The sequence below is a fragment of the Aphis gossypii genome, chromosome 2 (genome assembly GCF_020184175.1).
Source record: "Aphis gossypii isolate Hap1 chromosome 2, ASM2018417v2, whole genome shotgun sequence".
In the NCBI taxonomy this organism is placed as follows: Eukaryota; Metazoa; Arthropoda; class Insecta; order Hemiptera; family Aphididae; genus Aphis; species Aphis gossypii.
The window spans coordinates 64,526,555-64,546,143 of NC_065531.1; the positions used below are offsets into that span (position 1 = coordinate 64,526,555).

General features: G+C 24.9%; 1 protein-coding gene across 2 annotated transcripts; it reads left to right on the top strand.

Annotated features, from left to right (window-relative positions):
* Window positions 1–3,153: 3,153 nt before the first annotated feature.
* Window positions 3,154–18,545, top strand: LOC114119115 (protein scarlet-like). 2 transcript variants are annotated; one of them, XR_007604322.1, is made up of 16 exons: window positions 3,154–3,688; window positions 3,759–3,879; window positions 5,891–5,939; window positions 6,013–6,062; window positions 6,145–6,281; window positions 6,338–6,466; window positions 6,557–6,650; window positions 8,852–9,047; window positions 9,657–9,813; window positions 9,941–9,972; window positions 11,450–11,555; window positions 15,434–15,661; window positions 15,840–15,975; window positions 16,176–16,270; window positions 16,705–16,805; window positions 16,901–17,049. XR_007604322.1 is itself a non-coding variant. In XM_027980589.2 (16 exons), exons 1-16 carry the CDS (start codon window positions 3,599–3,601, stop codon window positions 17,080–17,082), a joined length of 1,914 nt encoding a protein of 637 aa, XP_027836390.2. In that variant the 5' UTR covers window positions 3,160–3,598; the 3' UTR covers window positions 17,083–18,545. The 2 variants fall into 2 exon arrangements, 1 of the variants encoding a protein (XP_027836390.2); XM_027980589.2 differs by having other exon boundaries at window positions 3,160–3,688; window positions 16,176–16,281; window positions 16,901–18,545.
* Window positions 18,546–19,589: the final 1,044 nt, after the last annotated feature.

Consider the following 19,589-nt stretch of genomic DNA (forward strand, 5'->3'; position numbering starts at 1 on the left):
TTTTAAACATATGAATATAAATAATGCTAGATAATTATTATTTCCTTCAATACAAATAAAAAATACTAATACATATAAATATTCTTACTGAATCTCTAGACAACATATTATTATTATCTTTGTTACATTTTTTAAATTTAAAACATGAATTTCTTTGTTATTTAGAGTACATATTATACATGTTTAAGAACTTATCATAGTTAATGCAATATTGTTTGAATAGGTTAACAATGAACAATTTATATAATTCCTTAGTCAGTAATAAGAGAACAATTTTTTTTTAAGAAGAAATAACAATTTCGAGTATACATTTTATGCTAGACATTGTTAATTATATTTATTCACTAATTTTAGCATAAGTTTCTTGATATTAGCGATAAATTGATTATCTTGGTTACAATATGTTTTAAACTAATATTTATTTAAATGTAAATAATTAATGTACAGTGTTCAAAGAACTATTTCAATTATAACATTTTTCGGTTTTTTTTTTTTAAAATGTAAGTTTATATCTTGTAAATGGTTTTTAAGTGTACCAATTTTAAAACAAAATACTTTTTTTTATAATTGTTGCATCATTTTTAATTTATAATAAAAACTTACTATCTAAAAATGTACAATAAAACTTCATTAGTGGAAAATAAAAAAATAAATATTTTGGAAGACTTCCATGTTAAAAAAAAAGTCTGTAGTTATAAATTACTTAATTAGTAAATATTAGAAACTTACTAATTTGAATATAAAAGTATCTTCAAACTTACGTTGAGATTTAAAATATTTTCTGATTAGTGTTTGTTATTCAAGACATTCGGTTATTGTTCTATGTATTTAAAATTTGTCCCATTTATTATGGTAAAAATTACTTATACTATACAATTATATATTCTTAACTATAAGTATATTAAGTACCTATTTCTATATTTGTTTCTATAAAAATCCCTATTATACCAACATTATTAGAGTCGTTTAAATCCTTTCAAATAAAAAGTATATAAATACACTATCAAAATATCCACCCATATATCAAGTCTAATTTGTAATTGAAAATTGAACTTAAATTTTAAAAAATAAGAATTTTGTTCCAGATTGTCACTCCATAAAACAATTTTCTCCATCTTAAGCAATATAAAATATGTAAATTGAACTAATTTAAGATTATAAAAAGGAAAGGTGTCAGTACATATTTCATTAATAAATTATTATTTTTATCACCAAAGATTTTGCATTATTAAAATATTTATATCTATTGATTATTATAATAATGACAAAAAATATCTATCTCTGCTTGTTGAAATCTTTTTTAGTATTTTCAGTTGTAGAAAATAGGTAGGTACCTAAAGTTCTAGTAGGTATTCACTTTATTTACATTTTTGATAAAAAAAAATCAAATAATATAAGTAGGTAGGTATATAATTGTTTATATTATAAGTAGTTATTAATCCATTAATAACTCGTTAAAACAAAAATATTAATAAAAATTAAAAAGCTACCGAAAACACAAATAATGTTATGACTTAAAATAGATACCTACCTTGATTTTAATAATGTAAACTCAATTGTTGAAATACGGAGAAAGGTTACTGGTTATGTTATCATTTTACGTTTAGAAATTCTTATGTTTCTACATGTTCTTTAGTTTTTGGAAGCTTTTTCGATTGGTTTCTACTTATATTAATTTTGAAATGTTATAATACAATATTAATTATAAGTGCATAAAATATCACAATTTAAAAATTCTCACTACTCGTTTCAAAATAAAAATATCCATGGAAAAAACACTTACAACAAACCAAAGGTAAAGAATGACGTCATGTTGTTACCATTCAGTTTAACGGTAAGCAGGTATATAAATATACATATTAATGTAGGTACCTTCTCTATTAAACATTAAAATCAAAAATATGAAAACTGCTGAATGTTAAATTGCTTTGGTACCTACGTCTTATTAAATCTGAAAACGGAGACATCGTCTAAATCAAATAACTTATACCTCAGTTATAGGTAATATTGTAAAATCTAACATTTCAATTAATTAAAGATTAAAATTAATATGGCTTAAAATCTAGTTTTAAAAAATATAATTAAGTTTCAACGGTATTCTCAATTAAATGTTGTGTATAGTTGTTTGGTACAACGTAGGTAACGTAGGTTACTTTTATCGCTAATAACTGTCACGTATCGAGTAAGTACTTACCTACCTATAATTGTGTTATGGATTACATAATTTTATAATAAATAATATTTATTATCATCATTTAATAATGTTAATATTATGTTTTAAAATGATAAAATATTATAAAAACTAGGTTTGCGGTTTCCTTGATTAAATCGGAAAATAAGCATAGGTACAAACGTACAAAGTCACCTTCACTATATGGATCCTATACCTACCTAGTGTTTTTTTGTGGACCACCTACCTAATACTTATACAGTTGTCAGTTATAGGTACTTATGTACCATGCATTGTACTTATATTATGTACATCATACGACTTACTCAATGTCTTGTTAACACATCTTGGTACCCACTGAATATTTAAAAATAACAGCAGTAAGTCTTGAAACCTTTAAAAGAAAATTGTTCATGTATCTCCCAGGAAATAAATTGTCTGAGGGGGGGGACTTGAGCTTCCTAAGTTATTTCTCTCAATTTCAATCTATAATTTACATTTATAAATTTACGGTATTCAATCTTAATATTCATAAGTAGGTACCTATAGTTCAATAAAAGTAATTCACTTCATTTAATATGTATTAACTAAATATAGTTCCCAAATGACTAGAAATAATAATTTGTTGTACAGTTAAAAACATATTTTAACGGTTGTTCTAGTTTCTAGGTATTTCAGATTTTGAGCGGAGCGAATAATGTATTTGGTTTTTCTATGATTTGTGTTTTTATTTTCATTTTTATGTTTATCATTACATATTCAGCAGTAAAAATGCTTAAATTTTAAACGCTGAGGTTGGTTTTTGGTAGAAAGTAAGATCTAGTTGGTACTTTGTAAATTAATATTCTCATTACACCTAAACTAAAAAAAAAAAATCTAAAAATTATACAATCATATGTTTTCATAGACATTTGAAATTTCAACTTGAAAATTTAAGTACAAAAATGTTTTCGGTAAAATTTATTGAAATCTACCATCGTATTATTAATAGTAAAATAGATTAGGTACTCTAATAGTAACAAAAATATATCATTAAGTATACTTAATATTGCTTGTTAATTAGACTGTTTTTGCTAAGAATTGTTTTTTACATGCTATGATTTATCGTTAAATTTAACACATACAAATATATTACAGTGACTTACACATCCACTCGACATCTATTTTACAAAAAATTAGTTCCCTACTATCTAATTTTTTTGATTTTTATTTTGTCGATCAACATAGTATACCTACCTATATTGTTATATAATTCAAAAACGCAATCGATACTTTTTAATTGTGTTTGGCTTCAGACGCTGAACACCTACGTGGCTTATATGAACTGTCGTTTCAGTGATATACACATAGTTCAAACACCATTCGCTCGGAAGATCCATCCATACTAGTGAAAGAAAATATATATTTTTTAAATAACATTAAAAAACAATGGATTTGGCGTCTACTTATACTGTATTTTTCAACACAAATGCACCTGACGATCACGACAATAGTCTCCATTTACGCACAAACAATGGGGTAATTTTAAATTGTTTTATGTTATTTCGCTGACGCGCTCCTATTAGACTTATATACATTAATATTTTAGGGCGAATACAATGAAAACTGTTTACCGATCTATTGGGAAAATTTGAGTGTACACGCAATAATTAAAAAAGACCGATGGCTGCGTTCAAGCATCACGACTAGAAAACTGTTGTTAAATAAAGGTAAGAATCAGTTCACGTACCTGCGTTAAAGTTTAAATATTACAACATTTATATAGTACAACTATTAAGTAGTTACTAATTACTATAGCTACCATATAATAGTATATTCCAAGTTCAAGAACAATAGTTTAAACCTACGTGTTTACCTAATAGTTCCTTTCATTTAAATTCACTCGTGGTATCGTTAGTTGTGAGAGCCACTCATACATTTTTAGCAGTCTATACTGCTCTATATAGTAGCAGTTATAGCATTTATTTAGTATTATATCAAATTCTCAACTTAATATTTGTTATTTAAGCGTTTTTAAATTTTTTAAATATTTTTTTATTATTCTCAGTCAAAAAAAAAAAATGTTCCATATCCTTTCAATTAATACATCAGTCAAAATATTTTTTTATATAATAAAAATATATTCATATGTACCATATACTTATTTAAGATGATTAAAATATATTAATCCGTTTATCACTATTTAATACATTTCGATTTATATTATTAACGCAATTAGAAAACTTTCTATTTTATAAATTGATCTAAATTACTTAAATTTACTAGAAATTTATAAATTACCTATTTAAGATGTACCTAAAAGTCATAAATACATTGAATAACAACTATAATACTAATACCTAGTACTTAAATTATACTTAAGTTAAATTAAATTAATCAATTTTTGTACCCATATGTTATCACATCATACTTGTATGATCCCAGTTTCTCGTTCACCACTGTAAATTTATGAACTTTAATGGTTTTACCAGTTTTTGCTTCCTGTACAGACAAATAAAAAGCATTTAATATAATACATTAAAACTCAACGAAAAATATTTAATATTTCTTATAATTCTCCATTTACAAAATATAGTCTAATAATAGATCTAATTATTTTTATAACAGTTAATAATATATCTTTAAATGTGGAGTCACCATATTTTAATTTTATTATTTGAGAAAAATAATATATATTTATATAATATATTAATACCATTACAGAATAAACTACGCGAATATTTAATAATAAGCTTTCAAATATATTGGTGGTAAAATAATTTAAAAAAATTCAGTTTTTATGTTTCAGAAACTAAATGTTATTTTATATTATCATATTACGTAAAGATACCACAAGTATTGAATTTCATTTATTGGTTAATAAATAGTTATTATAAGTAGTCAAGTAAATATAGGTATATCCACTATTTTTGTTACTAACTTATTATATTAATGTTAAAAAACACTACTTAGGTACATTATTTTCTTCCCAAGCACGTACAAAAAAAATATTCGGGGATTAGTTATTAACCTAACTTGGAAGGGGAAGGGGTTCATAAAAAAATTTACAATAATCAATATTTATCGATGAAGTATGATATAAATAAAGCACACAACTATTAATTTTCAGGGGTGGTTGAACCCCCAACCCCCTGTATACGTGCCTGTTTTTTCCACCAAATATTAATTAATTATTAAATATTAGTAGTATTGGTCATTTTTATGCTATATATTTAAAAAGGGTAATTCAAGTTATTAAATACACCCACTGTTTTTTTTTTTTATTGATACCTATAATTAATAAGAAACTATTTATTTTTAAATTGCAGATTATTATTATATAACTGTAATTAATAGTTAATTTAGGTATCTGGTATACTTAATAATATGTTATTGGTTATACATTTAGAAGTTTATTTTAACTGAATTCTTACGGTGTTATACTCGCACAATAAAATAAATATATTATGTTTATTGCTGTGAAATGTTTATGCGTATGTGTGTCAATGAATTCAGCTTCCAATAGAAGGTATCTATTCACAAGGAATATATATAAGTACCTACACATATTATAAGTCTTCTGATTATCCAAATTATAGACCACAGTTCATATCACTGTGTAATATAATAGGTACAATATCTACTTACCTAATGTTAATGAATGTTATGATATATTATAATTTATATTCACGATTTTGCATTTTAATGTTTATAATAAACAAATTTTATTTATTTTTCAAGTTGAAGGATACATACCACCGTGTTCACTTGTAGCCATTATGGGACCAAGGTTTGTATAAACCAAAATTCGTTTAATACTATTAATTAAAATTAAAGTTTAACAATAATCAATACGATTTTAGCGGTGCCGGGAAAAGTACTTTAATGGCTGCTTTAGCAAATAAACTTCCAGGTGAATTTTTCTATTATTTAGTAATATATATTTTTTCTTATTGTATATTCTGTTATTATAACTTAATTAAATATTTTTAAAGCTCAAATGGATTTTGAAGGAAGTGCAAAAATAGGAAGTCTTTCTGTTAGAAATTTTGAAAATCACAATTTTGGATATATGTACCAACAAGATTTATTCTGTGGAGTTTTAACTGTTAAAGAGCACCTTTATTTTATGGTTAGTTATTGAATGATTTGTAATATAATTATGACTATAGAAACACATTGATCTAGGCTAAATTGAAATTGGACAGGAGAACTACTGACAAAAATTTGAAAGCTCGTGTATCCGCAGTTATTGAAGAATTAGGTCTTGGTCAATGTGCCAATACTAGAATTGGGGCTGGTGGGGAAAACGGAAAGGTACTAAAATAAAAAATGTATAACAAAAATACAGGATAAAACAAACTTGTTTATTAAACCTATTATGTATATGTATTTTATATTGTATAGATAATGTTATCGGGCGGTGAGAGAAAAATTGTGTCGTTTGCAACTGAACTTCTTACTGACCCATCATTTTTATTCTGCGATGAACCCACAACAGGTAAGAGAAATTAATAAATTTAGGTAATCATTTTTAATTTTTTCATGGATACATTATAATTATTAACAAAAACCGGAGTAGATTGTCATTATTTAAATAAATATAACAATTCCATTACCTACCGTATAATATTAATTTATTTATAGAAACAGTGCAAAATCATAAAAACACATTTTATTGACTCTTTTCCCGTTGACATGATGTCTTAGCCTACTATTTTAAAATTAACTTCTCAAATATGAGTTGACAACAGTTTTGATTTCATTATAATGTTATTTTATTATAGGAGCGGACACCCATGCCAATCATGTCATGTTAATAAAAATTATATAATATAATAATAAATTTACCATTAATTTACCTACTTTAAGTTTAATTGATATATTTTTCGATAAAAGAAATGTAATATTAATAATTGGATTAAACTCTGTGGCTGATTATCATTAAGTCCTTATCACTGATATTATAATATTTTATATTTATATCATGTACCTATAGATTATTTACAATAAGTTTTTACCATAGGTCATACTTTTAAATCTTAAATGTTATTTAAATATTTTAGACCAACTGTGTACGGATGAAATGTTGTTTACAAGTTTTTTTTAAATCGTGAAACCGTTTTCCAACTATGCGCCTCCGTTACTCGCAAAATTAAAATAAACATGACATACGAGGGACGGTGTAAATTACAGAAACCAATATAATGAGTGTGCCCAGTGTGCAAAGCATTTGGCAACACCGCAATATAGTTTAAATTTTATATAATAACGTTCAATATCTATCTATATTTTATAAGAGATAGTAAATTGTGATAAAATAAACTTTTTCTAAAACTCGACATTTGAACTGTGACAAAAAATTTAAATTTTACAAATTGCTATACAACTGATAGAGAAAATTATAATAACTGCGACAACTGTATCAATACTATACAAACTGTAATAATTTGAAAAGAAATGTATCAATCAAATTAAAAGACATTACCAAATTATAAAATACAAAAAAATAATTGTATAGGTACATACACATTAAAATTAAATTAAAAATCACCAATTATTTAATATTTTAAATATATGTATATGTATCAACTCGAACTCCTGTAAAGCTTAGGGTATCTATAAATTTGTATAGTGACGAATGCTGATAGTAAAATAATATGTGTAAAATTTTGAATGGAAAGATTCATAATATATATTATTCGTTATAATTTCTAATTAAATACTCACAGAGAAGAGGGAATGTCCTTTGTATATAACTTTATAAGTTTCTGTTAAATAATTTCAAAATTATTGGACTATCTTAAAATTAGATGCCATATTGGCCAAATCAAATCAAAAACAAACAAGTATTCGATTTTATTGAGTTCGAGAAATGGAAAACTTAAAATAAATTAAAAAGTTTTCTTTTGTCATTGTCACTGTCAATTAAAAGTTCAGCCTGCCCAGATTTTGTAATTTTCTAAACCATTTTTGGTAGAGATGAAAATTGTAACTACAAAATAGTACTAGGTAGTTGGCCATATACTACGATATAACTGCTTCATACATTCTAATTTCAATATCTATTATAAACATATTCAAGTTAAGACAGTTAAGTACTACACTTTTGATCATACATACCTATTAAAAACAATTTATAAGTCAGAGTATGCTCATTTAATGATACGGCCGAATCAAATTAACTGACTACTGATTAGGTATAGACTATGTTTGTTAATTATTATAATTACAGAATTTAATTTAATTCTATGATTTTAATTTTTTTAACTCATTTTATGAGAAAAAATGTATTGTATTATTATTTATTCGTTTAAAGATTGAAGAAACATGATATATATACCTAAATGGTTATTTCATCGTCATCGTTATCTTATTGGTTTATATACGAGGTGCCTACCATACACTGTACTAAGTGTACCTACCTAATTATTAATAAGTAATCACTGCACCTACATACTACAATGCTATATACACAGATGTATAGGTTTAGCTGTATGATTAGCATTCTGGAATACCAATTTTAGGTGAATAAACAGAATTAGATACGTATAATTTAAGTATATATTTTTTGAAATATATTGATAAATTATTTTAAAGCATTGTTTTAAAAAAAAACAACACACATATTATTATGTTTGTATGATTTGTACTTCATCTTTCAGTGAAATATTATATAATTATGTAAATATTTTGTTTCAGGACTGGATTCATACAGTGCTCAAAAAGTTATTAAAATTATGCAGCGATTAGTATCTGATGAAGGAAAAACAGTTGTTTGTATAATTCATCAGCCTAGTACAGAGCTTTTAAATGTATTCAACCAGTTGATATTAGTAGCTGATGGAAGAATTGCCTATTCAGGACCACCGAATAAAGCTATTTCGTTTTTTGAGAGGTAAAATTATTTGTGAATCTCAATTATAATAAATAATTATCGCCAATAGGCTGTTAATGAATTGCAAATTTTTGTAATGTATGTAACAGTATTTTTTATATTGCACTTAGTTAATTAGTGTTTGAATTTTAAAATTAAAACCATTGTCGAAAATTAATTTTCTTACATAAATTATCCTTTTTACTTGAAAAATCAAATAATCAATCATTATTAAAAAAAAAAAAAAATGATACAAAGTACATCATAAGTATAGAGTTGTCCTTATATGTCAATTATCTTTTTATAGTGTAAAAATATCTAACTGTTGAGTATCTGTCGACTGTCATATGGTATTTTCAAAACTAACCTATATTCTTGAAATATTACATTTCATGTTTTGTTAACACTGTCTCCATCTTCTTCGAGGTCTTTCTTTTGTTCTCATATTCTTTAAAGTTCAAATTAATTAACGCTTTTTATAAATGTTATAATAAAGTAAATTATTTTTTAACTCAACACTTGTTAAATCACTTTTATTGTATAAATAAATTTTAATGAATTTACTATAAAATTTAGATTATATTTTCAAGATAACTGATTATTAATTGATTATCATATTTTATACTATAGTGTTGGTTATCGCTGTCCCGATAATTATAACTCAGCGGATTTTATTATGAAAACATTATCAGATAGTAACAAATCTGTAAATTCAATTTGTGATGAATTTGCAGCTAGTAAACATGCAGAAATAGTAAAAAATGCTATTTCAAATGAAATATACTATGTAAGTATTACAACTGTTATATATATAATATTGATAATTGAGTATGAACTATAAAGGATGTACATTGTTTTTAAATTTATGCTTGGTTCAACAATATTTTAAGCTGTACACAATTTTTTAATTTCAGGATATATCAAGTTTATCTGCATTTCGAAATCAGTGAGTTGTATATTAATTGCTATTGTTAAATAATTTATCATTGTATATATTAAGATAATCAATTAAAAATAATTTAAAATTCTAACTGTATTAGTCCACCCACTTACGTTTTTATGAGATTCTAACCTAATCTTTCTCATACAGGAATATATAACCACCTATCTTACCTACCCAAGCTCAATATGTGGGGCAGTTGTCCTACATGAATATAGGTTTCGGCTTTTATGATCTTTATAATCTCAATTTATCAGTCTATTGATTGATGTTGTATAATAAAACTTTACGTCGTGGTAAAGGTAAATATTGAAAAACAATTTGAAGTAATTTTGCGATGATAAAAAAAAAAAAAAAAACAAAAGAAAAAGAAAAACGCACGCATTGTTCGAGACGTCGAGATGAAAAATATTTGTATATTTTAAATTTTTAACAGTTGAAAGTAAAATGTATAACTCAAACTATGTGTTTAAATGTTTAATATATAAAACACTGTCGTATGCGTGAAGAAGAAACCTTAACAATAATGTATACTTAATGCATATATTATAATATAATAGGTAGGTTAGGAATCTACCACGTTATAGCGTATGAAACTAAATTACCATACGGTTAAGGCCCTTAATAAACGTAAGCATATTACAGCCTCATAGTTAGCGAGTCGCGTCAATAATAATACTGATACCTCTATATACAGCTTAACAGCTATTTTTATATTATTGTTTGTATGCCTATATAGGTAGGTATACAGAGACAAGTTTCTGATAATAATAATATTATTATCATGTCGCGTATGTTGTAATAATTGCGTAGTGGACACTAGCTTATACCAGCTGATCCATTTTTAAAGCAAGACACTCATTATTTTAAAAACTATTAATTTATTGAAAATAATTTTTTTTACATAATTTTAAGTCGTTAAAAAACATTTTTTTCAATATTTGACCAAAAAAATATATATATTGTTTACTATTTTTACTATTTTTACCATTATTGTATTTTAAATTGTTTAGTTAAAACATCGATTTTTAATTCCTTATTCCAAAGCAAAATATTTATTGTAGTAATTTAGTTATAAAAAGCGAAATTTGACTAAGTATAGTTTATGAGTTATAACTTTAAATATCTACCTACTTATAATTACTATTACTAATAAACCACTTATTTGAAATTTAATTTTGATGGATTGAAATACTTCGAATAATATTATGTTATGGAATAAGAAACTAAAAATTACGTTGTAATTCAAAAGAGTAAAAATTTAAATAATAGTAAGAAATTTTTTTGTATGGAAAAATATATTTTTTGAATAACTTAAGATTGTGTAAAAGAAATAGTTTCAAAATATTCATGTTTTCTGAAATAACGAGTGTCTTAAGTTAAATGGATCCTTCCGTAAGCTATAATATGTTACAATTATATTTAGATTATAACAATAATTATATGAATATTTAAAATATTTCCATATCGTAATTTTATATAGCTTATCGCCATTTTGGCCGGTGAAACTATACCATCTGACGGGAAGATATCTTCTGGAGAAAGTTCGCAACCCCACCATTGATATTCACAGGTTTATGCAAAAAGTCGTGAGTATTTGATACGTTGTTCTAATAAATATTATGTTCGATTGTAACTTGTAAGCAACTATATTGCAAGCTAATAATATATTTCTTATTTATATTACGATTATTGTAGTAAACAGTTTTACACGATTTTCTAAGTTGCAAGAATATCATTGATGTGTTAATAGTAATTTTCTTTTTTTTTTTTAAATTTCTTATTTAGAATCTATATTAATTATAAAGTGTTGAATAGAAGTATCTCAATAATCATTATAATTATATATATAGATAGAACGCCATATAGGACTGAAATGGTATTAAAAGTTTAAAAACTATTTAGGTAGGTACCTGGATATTTTTCAATTATTTTGCGTATAGGTAGATTTGAAATGAATTCGTTTTGAATATATTTTATGATTTATTTATAATTATTTTTTAATTGAATAATAAAATAACAATAATTAAATTATAAAAACAAGGTACAGTAACTCATCATAGACGTTAGTGTTTAAAATTTAAATTATCTAATAATAAAAATCAAGATTAAAAATTTGATTAAAAGTCATTCAACTTAATATCACACGAATTTCATAAAAATAACAGTAAATCAGCATATTTTATGATATAAATTTTAATAACCTACCTACCTACTTGGGTTAATTTTTTCAACACATCAATTATTCCCAATACCTAATCTTCTGTAAATGTTTGTTTGTTTTTATCTTTTAAAAATAAGTTATTTTAACACCTATTCAATTATTTATGCGAAATAGTTATACTAATAATTCAATCCAAATTGATCTAGAAAGTGTGTTGATAATTATATAATATTCAGTATACCTACCTACCTTTATTTTTGTTTCGTCAAATACGGCGTCTGATTATTATACGATCAGTTAAAAGTAAGGTACATTATATAATTGAGCATAAGAACTTTATACTATCACAAAAGAAATAAGTTATAATTTATAACTTATAAGTACAGTAGATACCGTTTATAAGACTCACTTTGGGATCAGTAAAAAGTGAATTTTATAACCGAATGAATCTTGTAGGCGGTATGAGAAAAAAACATAATTTTTAATTATTTATAAGTTTTATTTTACATTAATGTACTTTAATATAACATATTAAAGTACATTAATATACATTTATATTATGTGTATTAAATATTACTTATTAGCAAGTAAATGAAATCAGATAATACGATAATTTTAATAAATATTAAATGCAATAAACTTTGTTGAATACACCTACTATAAATCATAAATTGATTCTGCTTATCTAAACTTAAAATACTTATGAGTAATAAGCTATTTCTGCTTCAGAATATGAAATTAAAAATGCATATTGTAATTCATAGGGTAATATTTAATAAAAGTTTCTGAAAAATGGGTGTCTTACATTATAAACAGACCATCTAGTATAGAGAAATAAGATAAAAAAAAGTTCTAACCACCGTTTACTTGTTCCATGCGCGTAAATTTTACACTGTATACGCTATCTTCAGTGCTGTACCCACAGAGGCACACGCGACGCGTTTCATACTGTCTACTAGTGACCCCGATAACATATTTCAACTAATGTAGCGAGGTGAAGGATCGTCTTCATGAAATAAGAAATATTTTTTATGAATATCAATAGCTATAATAATCAATATTATATTTTAAAGGTACTTCATTATATTGAAATTTACTGTAATTCAAACCGTTTATTATTACATCGATTGTAGCGAGAGTTGAGGTTTAATGATCTAAAATTAAAGGTCCCAGTAAAATTAATATGTTTTATAATATACGCTCGTAATATTTGGTCCATAATGTCGATGGTTTATGACAATAAAAAATGTCAAAATAAGGAAAAATATTAACAATTTTTTTTTTTTTTTAAATCACGTTACTAACAAAAATTATAAATTGTTTTTATTTTTAATTCTAAACTTACCTATTTTCTTGGTTCTCTTAAACGCCGTTATAAACTATTTTTACTGTACTCTTAATTCTTATTATATTATGAATAAAATGAACGCGTTTGTTTTATTATTATGTATAATCTCCCACGTGTGCCTCGCACGCGCGCATTCGTCTAGGCGCTCGCGTTATAGTTCACGTGTTAGAAACATAGTCGTTTGTTTATCATTTCTGTTTTTTTCTTTCGAAAGACGTGGCTGCGTGACGGCGTGGATTCCGACAGACGATATAATGCCGCCTCGGTCGTAACCGTGCACATATACACACACACGCACACACAGACATATATAATAATATTATAAATAAGTATTTTATATATAATATATATATAACACAATATATCTATTACCTATATTATATTATAAGTACGTAGAGCGTGGGAAACACACGTCGAATAATTTTCCTCGATTTCACTAAATCATTCTCTATACATATTATATGTATTTATATATTGGTTTCGTTATTGTACCGACATTTAAAAAAAAGCAATCGTTTTCGCATTTTGTACATAATTATATTATATATCTACATAATATATATTCGATTTTTTTTATTATATTATACAATAATAAGAATAACTAATAACAATTATTTTTGTATACGAGAAATTGTGAATTGTGGAACATAATAATATAATTACAACCCAACCCCTAGTTTAACGTCACGTACTTACGTGTTATTATAGCGACGACGACTGCATTTAATTAATAAAACAACTATAAGTTTAAAAAAAAATTGTATATTATATTACACTTACATTTATTTTTTGTTCATAAAAAAAAATTGTAATCAAAATAAATAGATATTTTTCATAGATATTTGATTCTAATTAAAATAATTTCAAACCGTTTTTTTATTTAACTAAAATAAAAATATATTTTAACGTTTATTTAGTTTTTTAGATAATGAGCAAATCGACGAATTTATTAATTTTACAATATTATGTTTTATATAATAGACAAATTGTTCTAACTATCAACTTCGGTGGAGATTTTTTGTATCAAATTGAAATTGAATATAGTTAGCACTTTAAAGATGTCAACATTGAAAATTCTTAGTATTTTTTTTTTAATAATTAGGATGTATATATATATATATAAAACATTTATTAAAATAATTTTAATATTATTATTAAAACAATTATTTAGTAGCCTTGTTTATCAAAAAGTTAAACCGTCTTCACTCAAAATCTTTTTTCGTATATAATGGTATATTATTGAATTAACATTGTACACATCTATTACAATGGTCAATGCCTAGCAATAACGAGATATATTTGATTTCTATTGTACAACAGCTAGATCAGTTACTTATTTTACTTCTTTTTTAATATTTTTTTATCTCATAATGAGGCTCATTATGATTGAGTATTCTTACCTTGAATATTGTTTTTTTTTTTAATTTTCTTTTCACCTTATAATTACCATACTATTTCAGATAGGTAAATGCAAATAAAATAATTTACAAATTGTATAGGTAGGTAATTTATAAAATAAAATTGTTCGACTTGACTATTATATTGAATTTAATATATTTAAAATGAAATATGACACGAATTATAAATTTTGAACACCTACCATTCAGCCATTGGTTTTACTACTTAAGTAAACTTTTCTTCAAATAGCATAAAAAATAGTAATTTTATTTTCATCAATACTATAAAATAACTCGTTAATGAATGAGTACCATACAAAACCATTATACCTAATATAATAAATTAATACTTTATTTTTATAACTAAATGTAGACCTAGGTAGTAGGCATTAATGAGTCTTAACTTATAATTTTTGTAAGTTAAAAATCAATAAAAGTAACTTTCACTTAAACAATTTCATTTTTTTATGTTCACTTAATTTTTTAATGAATTAAAAAATGAACCCACCCGTATAAACACATACTATGATTTTTACTTAAATATTTCATTCCTTGCAGGCTATAGCCATCATGGTCGGCTTATGTTACTTGGGCACTGTGCAACAGACCCAAGTCGGCATACAATCGGTCCAGGGTATATTTTTTATGCTGATCACAGAGAACTTTTTCACGCCCATGTATTCGGTGATGAATCAACTGCCTACACAACTTCCCTTGTTCAGGAGAGAGTACACTTCAGGCCTTTACGATGCCTCGACCTTCTACATCGCCAACATACTGTCCTTCGTAAGTATCTTGTCCACCAACCGTTTTATTATAGGTACATTGATCGAGCAGATTACGTGCGGCGACGACAATATTACGATGTGTTATTTATACATATTAATTAATATACTATGTATTATTATTATTATAACATTTTTCTTTTCATTTTTTTTTGTCCTGTCCAATTGCCCACGTGCAGATCCCCACGTTGATCATCGAGCCCACGGTATACACGACAATCGTTTACTGCATGGCCGGTATGCAAACCGATCTGTATGGATATTTTCTCACGGTAATCATCACGATTCTGGTAATGGCCGTGTCCACTTCTTGTGGTCCGTATTCACGTATAGTATACATAATATATATATTGATAATATTACTCACTATATATGTTATAATGTCTTAAATATATAATGATACATATAAACAAACATACACTGACATGTATATTGTATATATATATAATTATAAGAGAATATAAGTGCCAACTTAAGATTTAATTACTATATTTTTATTTGTTATATACATTTAGGTTACATGTTCAATAACGTTTTTGGATCTTTGTCGCTGGCGTTAACATTTGTCCAGCCGTTCGACAATGTTATCATGATGTTATCTGGAATATTTGTAAATATCAGGTCTATATAATGATATTTTAAAGATAATTTAATTTAAAATTATAAAATACTTTCTGGGCATTTAAGTTTTAATTTGCTACATCATAAAAACTAACAATATTAATATGTGAAAAGATTGTTAACTAATTACCACATTTTTTTTTTAAATCGCAAGAAGTAAAAAATATTTAAAGTAAAATTTTTAAGATTTTTAATCAACATGGTATTACAATATTAACTACTTATGATTAAAAAATAAAGAATAAAAAATAAACTTTTTGTTATAATTATTATTTTTAAATAAGCAGAATTATTTTTTATATAATTTAGACATAATTTTGCGTTTGGTAATATAATCTTATTAATTACAATTTGCTAGATATATTTTGTTAGAATTTTTTAAATGTATGTTCTAAGATTTTATAAACGAATTATTATTTGTAGGAGTGTACCATGGTTTCTGCATTGGGTAGTTAAGATATCTTGGTTTGAACTTGGGTTTGAAGCGCTTACTATTCTTCATTGGCAAAATGTGACTTACATTGGTAAATAATGATGTGTTTAACATATGATTAAATTTTACTTAATTAGTTGTTATACGTTCAAAAATCTTTAAATGTATTATACATAATAATTTTAGCATGTAGTGAAGATCCAGATGTTCCATGCTTGATTGACGGCAGTGAAGTTTTGGATAAATATGAATTTAAAGTAACCAATTTGATACCACACATTTATTCCATGGTTTGGCTGTACATTGGTTTTCATCTCATATCATTTGTATGCTTCGTGACTAGGGCGCACCTGAACAAACTGTCCTAGAACGAGAATAAACAGCGCCATTGATATATTTTTTAATCATATTATTTTTATATCTGCGAATAAAGCACATATTTTTGAAGAAAAAAAACAAGTTTTATTAATTTAAACGCATTTGGATATTATGTAGATTGTATAATTAATGTATATAGCAATAGCTGTATAGGTATTATTTTGTTAAGCCAATACAAAATAAAATTTTTTAAAATGAAGAAATTGTAGAATAAACCCTTTTTTATATCATTATAAACCCAATATATGTGTTAATAGGGAAGGGGTCATCGCTTGCGAAGGGTCAGTTTCGTCTCTTGTTCGCATTTGTATTTTGACTGTTGCGACATTTTTATAGGTGGGAACCGTAGTCTGATCGTTTTCTCACATACCGTCACACTGCAAAATGAAACCCTCACCCTTTTTAGCCATGATATTACATGTTTTGCGTATACACGGGTGCAGCTGCTCCGTCGATTTTACTACAACAATCGCATCTTAGTCCGCGCACTATTTTTTTATTTACCTAGAGCAGGGAGGTTAAATTAAATATTATATTATATGTGCTTATATCGTGGATATGTACTTCAAATAAAAAACTTTATTTTTTATGTTTGGGGCAATTTTTACTATTAAAATATATTTTAAGTTTGTTATCTTGGTATTAGACATAACAAATTTCGTTTAAAAGATAATTTAATCAACTACGGGACGTTTAGCACGATATTTTAGATTCTGAACAGAGTGAGGAATGTATTAGTTTTATAATGATGAATGTATGTGTTTTTTTTTTGTGTGTATATTTTATACAACATAACTTGTCGAAATAATACTTCAATTTAAAACTTCAGGGATGGTATGGAAAATTGAATATCTTTGGTGCATTATAGAGGTCAAAAGTTACCAGCAGTTTTCAAAAAAATCTGGGAAAACGAAAAAAAGTGACGGAAAAATGGGAATATTTACGCAAAACCAGTATTCAAAAAATCGATTTTTTTGTATTGTTGTAACTTAAAAGCTAATCACTGAAAATACTTTAAATTTTTACCAAATGTTTGTATTAATGTTATCTATGTATACACAATTAAATTTTCAATTTAATAATCATTAATCATGAGCAGTTATATTATTGATAATAATTGATTATTTTAGATTCTGAACGAAGAGATGAATGTATTGATTTTACAATGATGTGTGTTTTTGTGTCTGTGTACAGCATAACTTGTCAAATATAATGCTTCAATTTCAAACTTCAGGGGTGGTATTCGATAGCAAAGTGAATATCCTTGGTGCGTTATAGAGGTCAAAAGTAAGAATTTTCCAACAGTTTTCGACAAAACTGATTTTTTTATATTTTTGTAACTCAAAAACTGATTACTGTAATTAATATTTGGAAATTTCACGAAATGTTTGTATTAGTGTGTTATCTATATACAGTTACATTTTCAAAATATTATGGCTTTTTTTGAGTTATTCGTAAACAACTGAAATTTTTCATTTTTTTAAATGTCGATAAAAGAACTTAAAAATTTAATACAAAGTTTCTTATAAGTGTTTCTTATTATAGTAAAAAAAATCAGAAATCGTTAGTCATAATTTTTTTATAAGCGTTAAAGTTAAAATTTTTACGAAATATTTCAAAATTGCAAAAGTTTGAAAGTAATTTTATAGTTGAAAAATCATACGTACATTTTTGTTATATATAAATTTTATAAGAAACTTATTCATATTATTAAGATTTATTACGTAACATAAAGGTGTACAATTAACGCTATATTTTACTATAAATTATGAACAATATGAATAATGAATTCACTTGCATTTTCGTTTAAATACCTTTACCTAGTTTACCTTTAACATTCAAAATTTAATGATCTTTGTCTTATTCTAAATCATAAATTATAAATATGTATTAAAGTCATAAATGTTTCTTCATTATTAAATTTATGTTTATGAACAAATGATAAATATTTTACAGAATGAAAATATATTTTGCAATTCAAAGTTAAAAATATGTATTTAGATAAATAAATGCCTATATAAAATATAAATATAAAATAATAAATAATAATAAACAGATAATTTAATTTATCTTTATTTTTAAGATTATCAAATTATTAAATTTTAGTGTTATTTTAGAGGTATATTTCAAATGTATTTAGAATTATTTTATTTTTTAATAACACACAATTCTAAGTTTTTTATCTTAACACTTAGTATAAACACATTTCATTAAATATTAATGTAATTTCATTATTCATGTTTTAATATACCTATATGTAATTTATAGCATAAATTTTGAGTATTTTATTTTAATATGTATCCCGCACAGCTGTCTAGTAGTATGTTAACTTTATATTGTAGTAATAGTGGTTATACATTTGAAGTTAAACAATAGAACTCTATTATAGACTGTGTAATGTAAGTAATATTGTTGCATGGATATATTCCCCGAGAACATATTTTTCTTTTAAAGTCTAATGAACCATTTAAGTATTAGTGCATTGTAAAAAATAAAA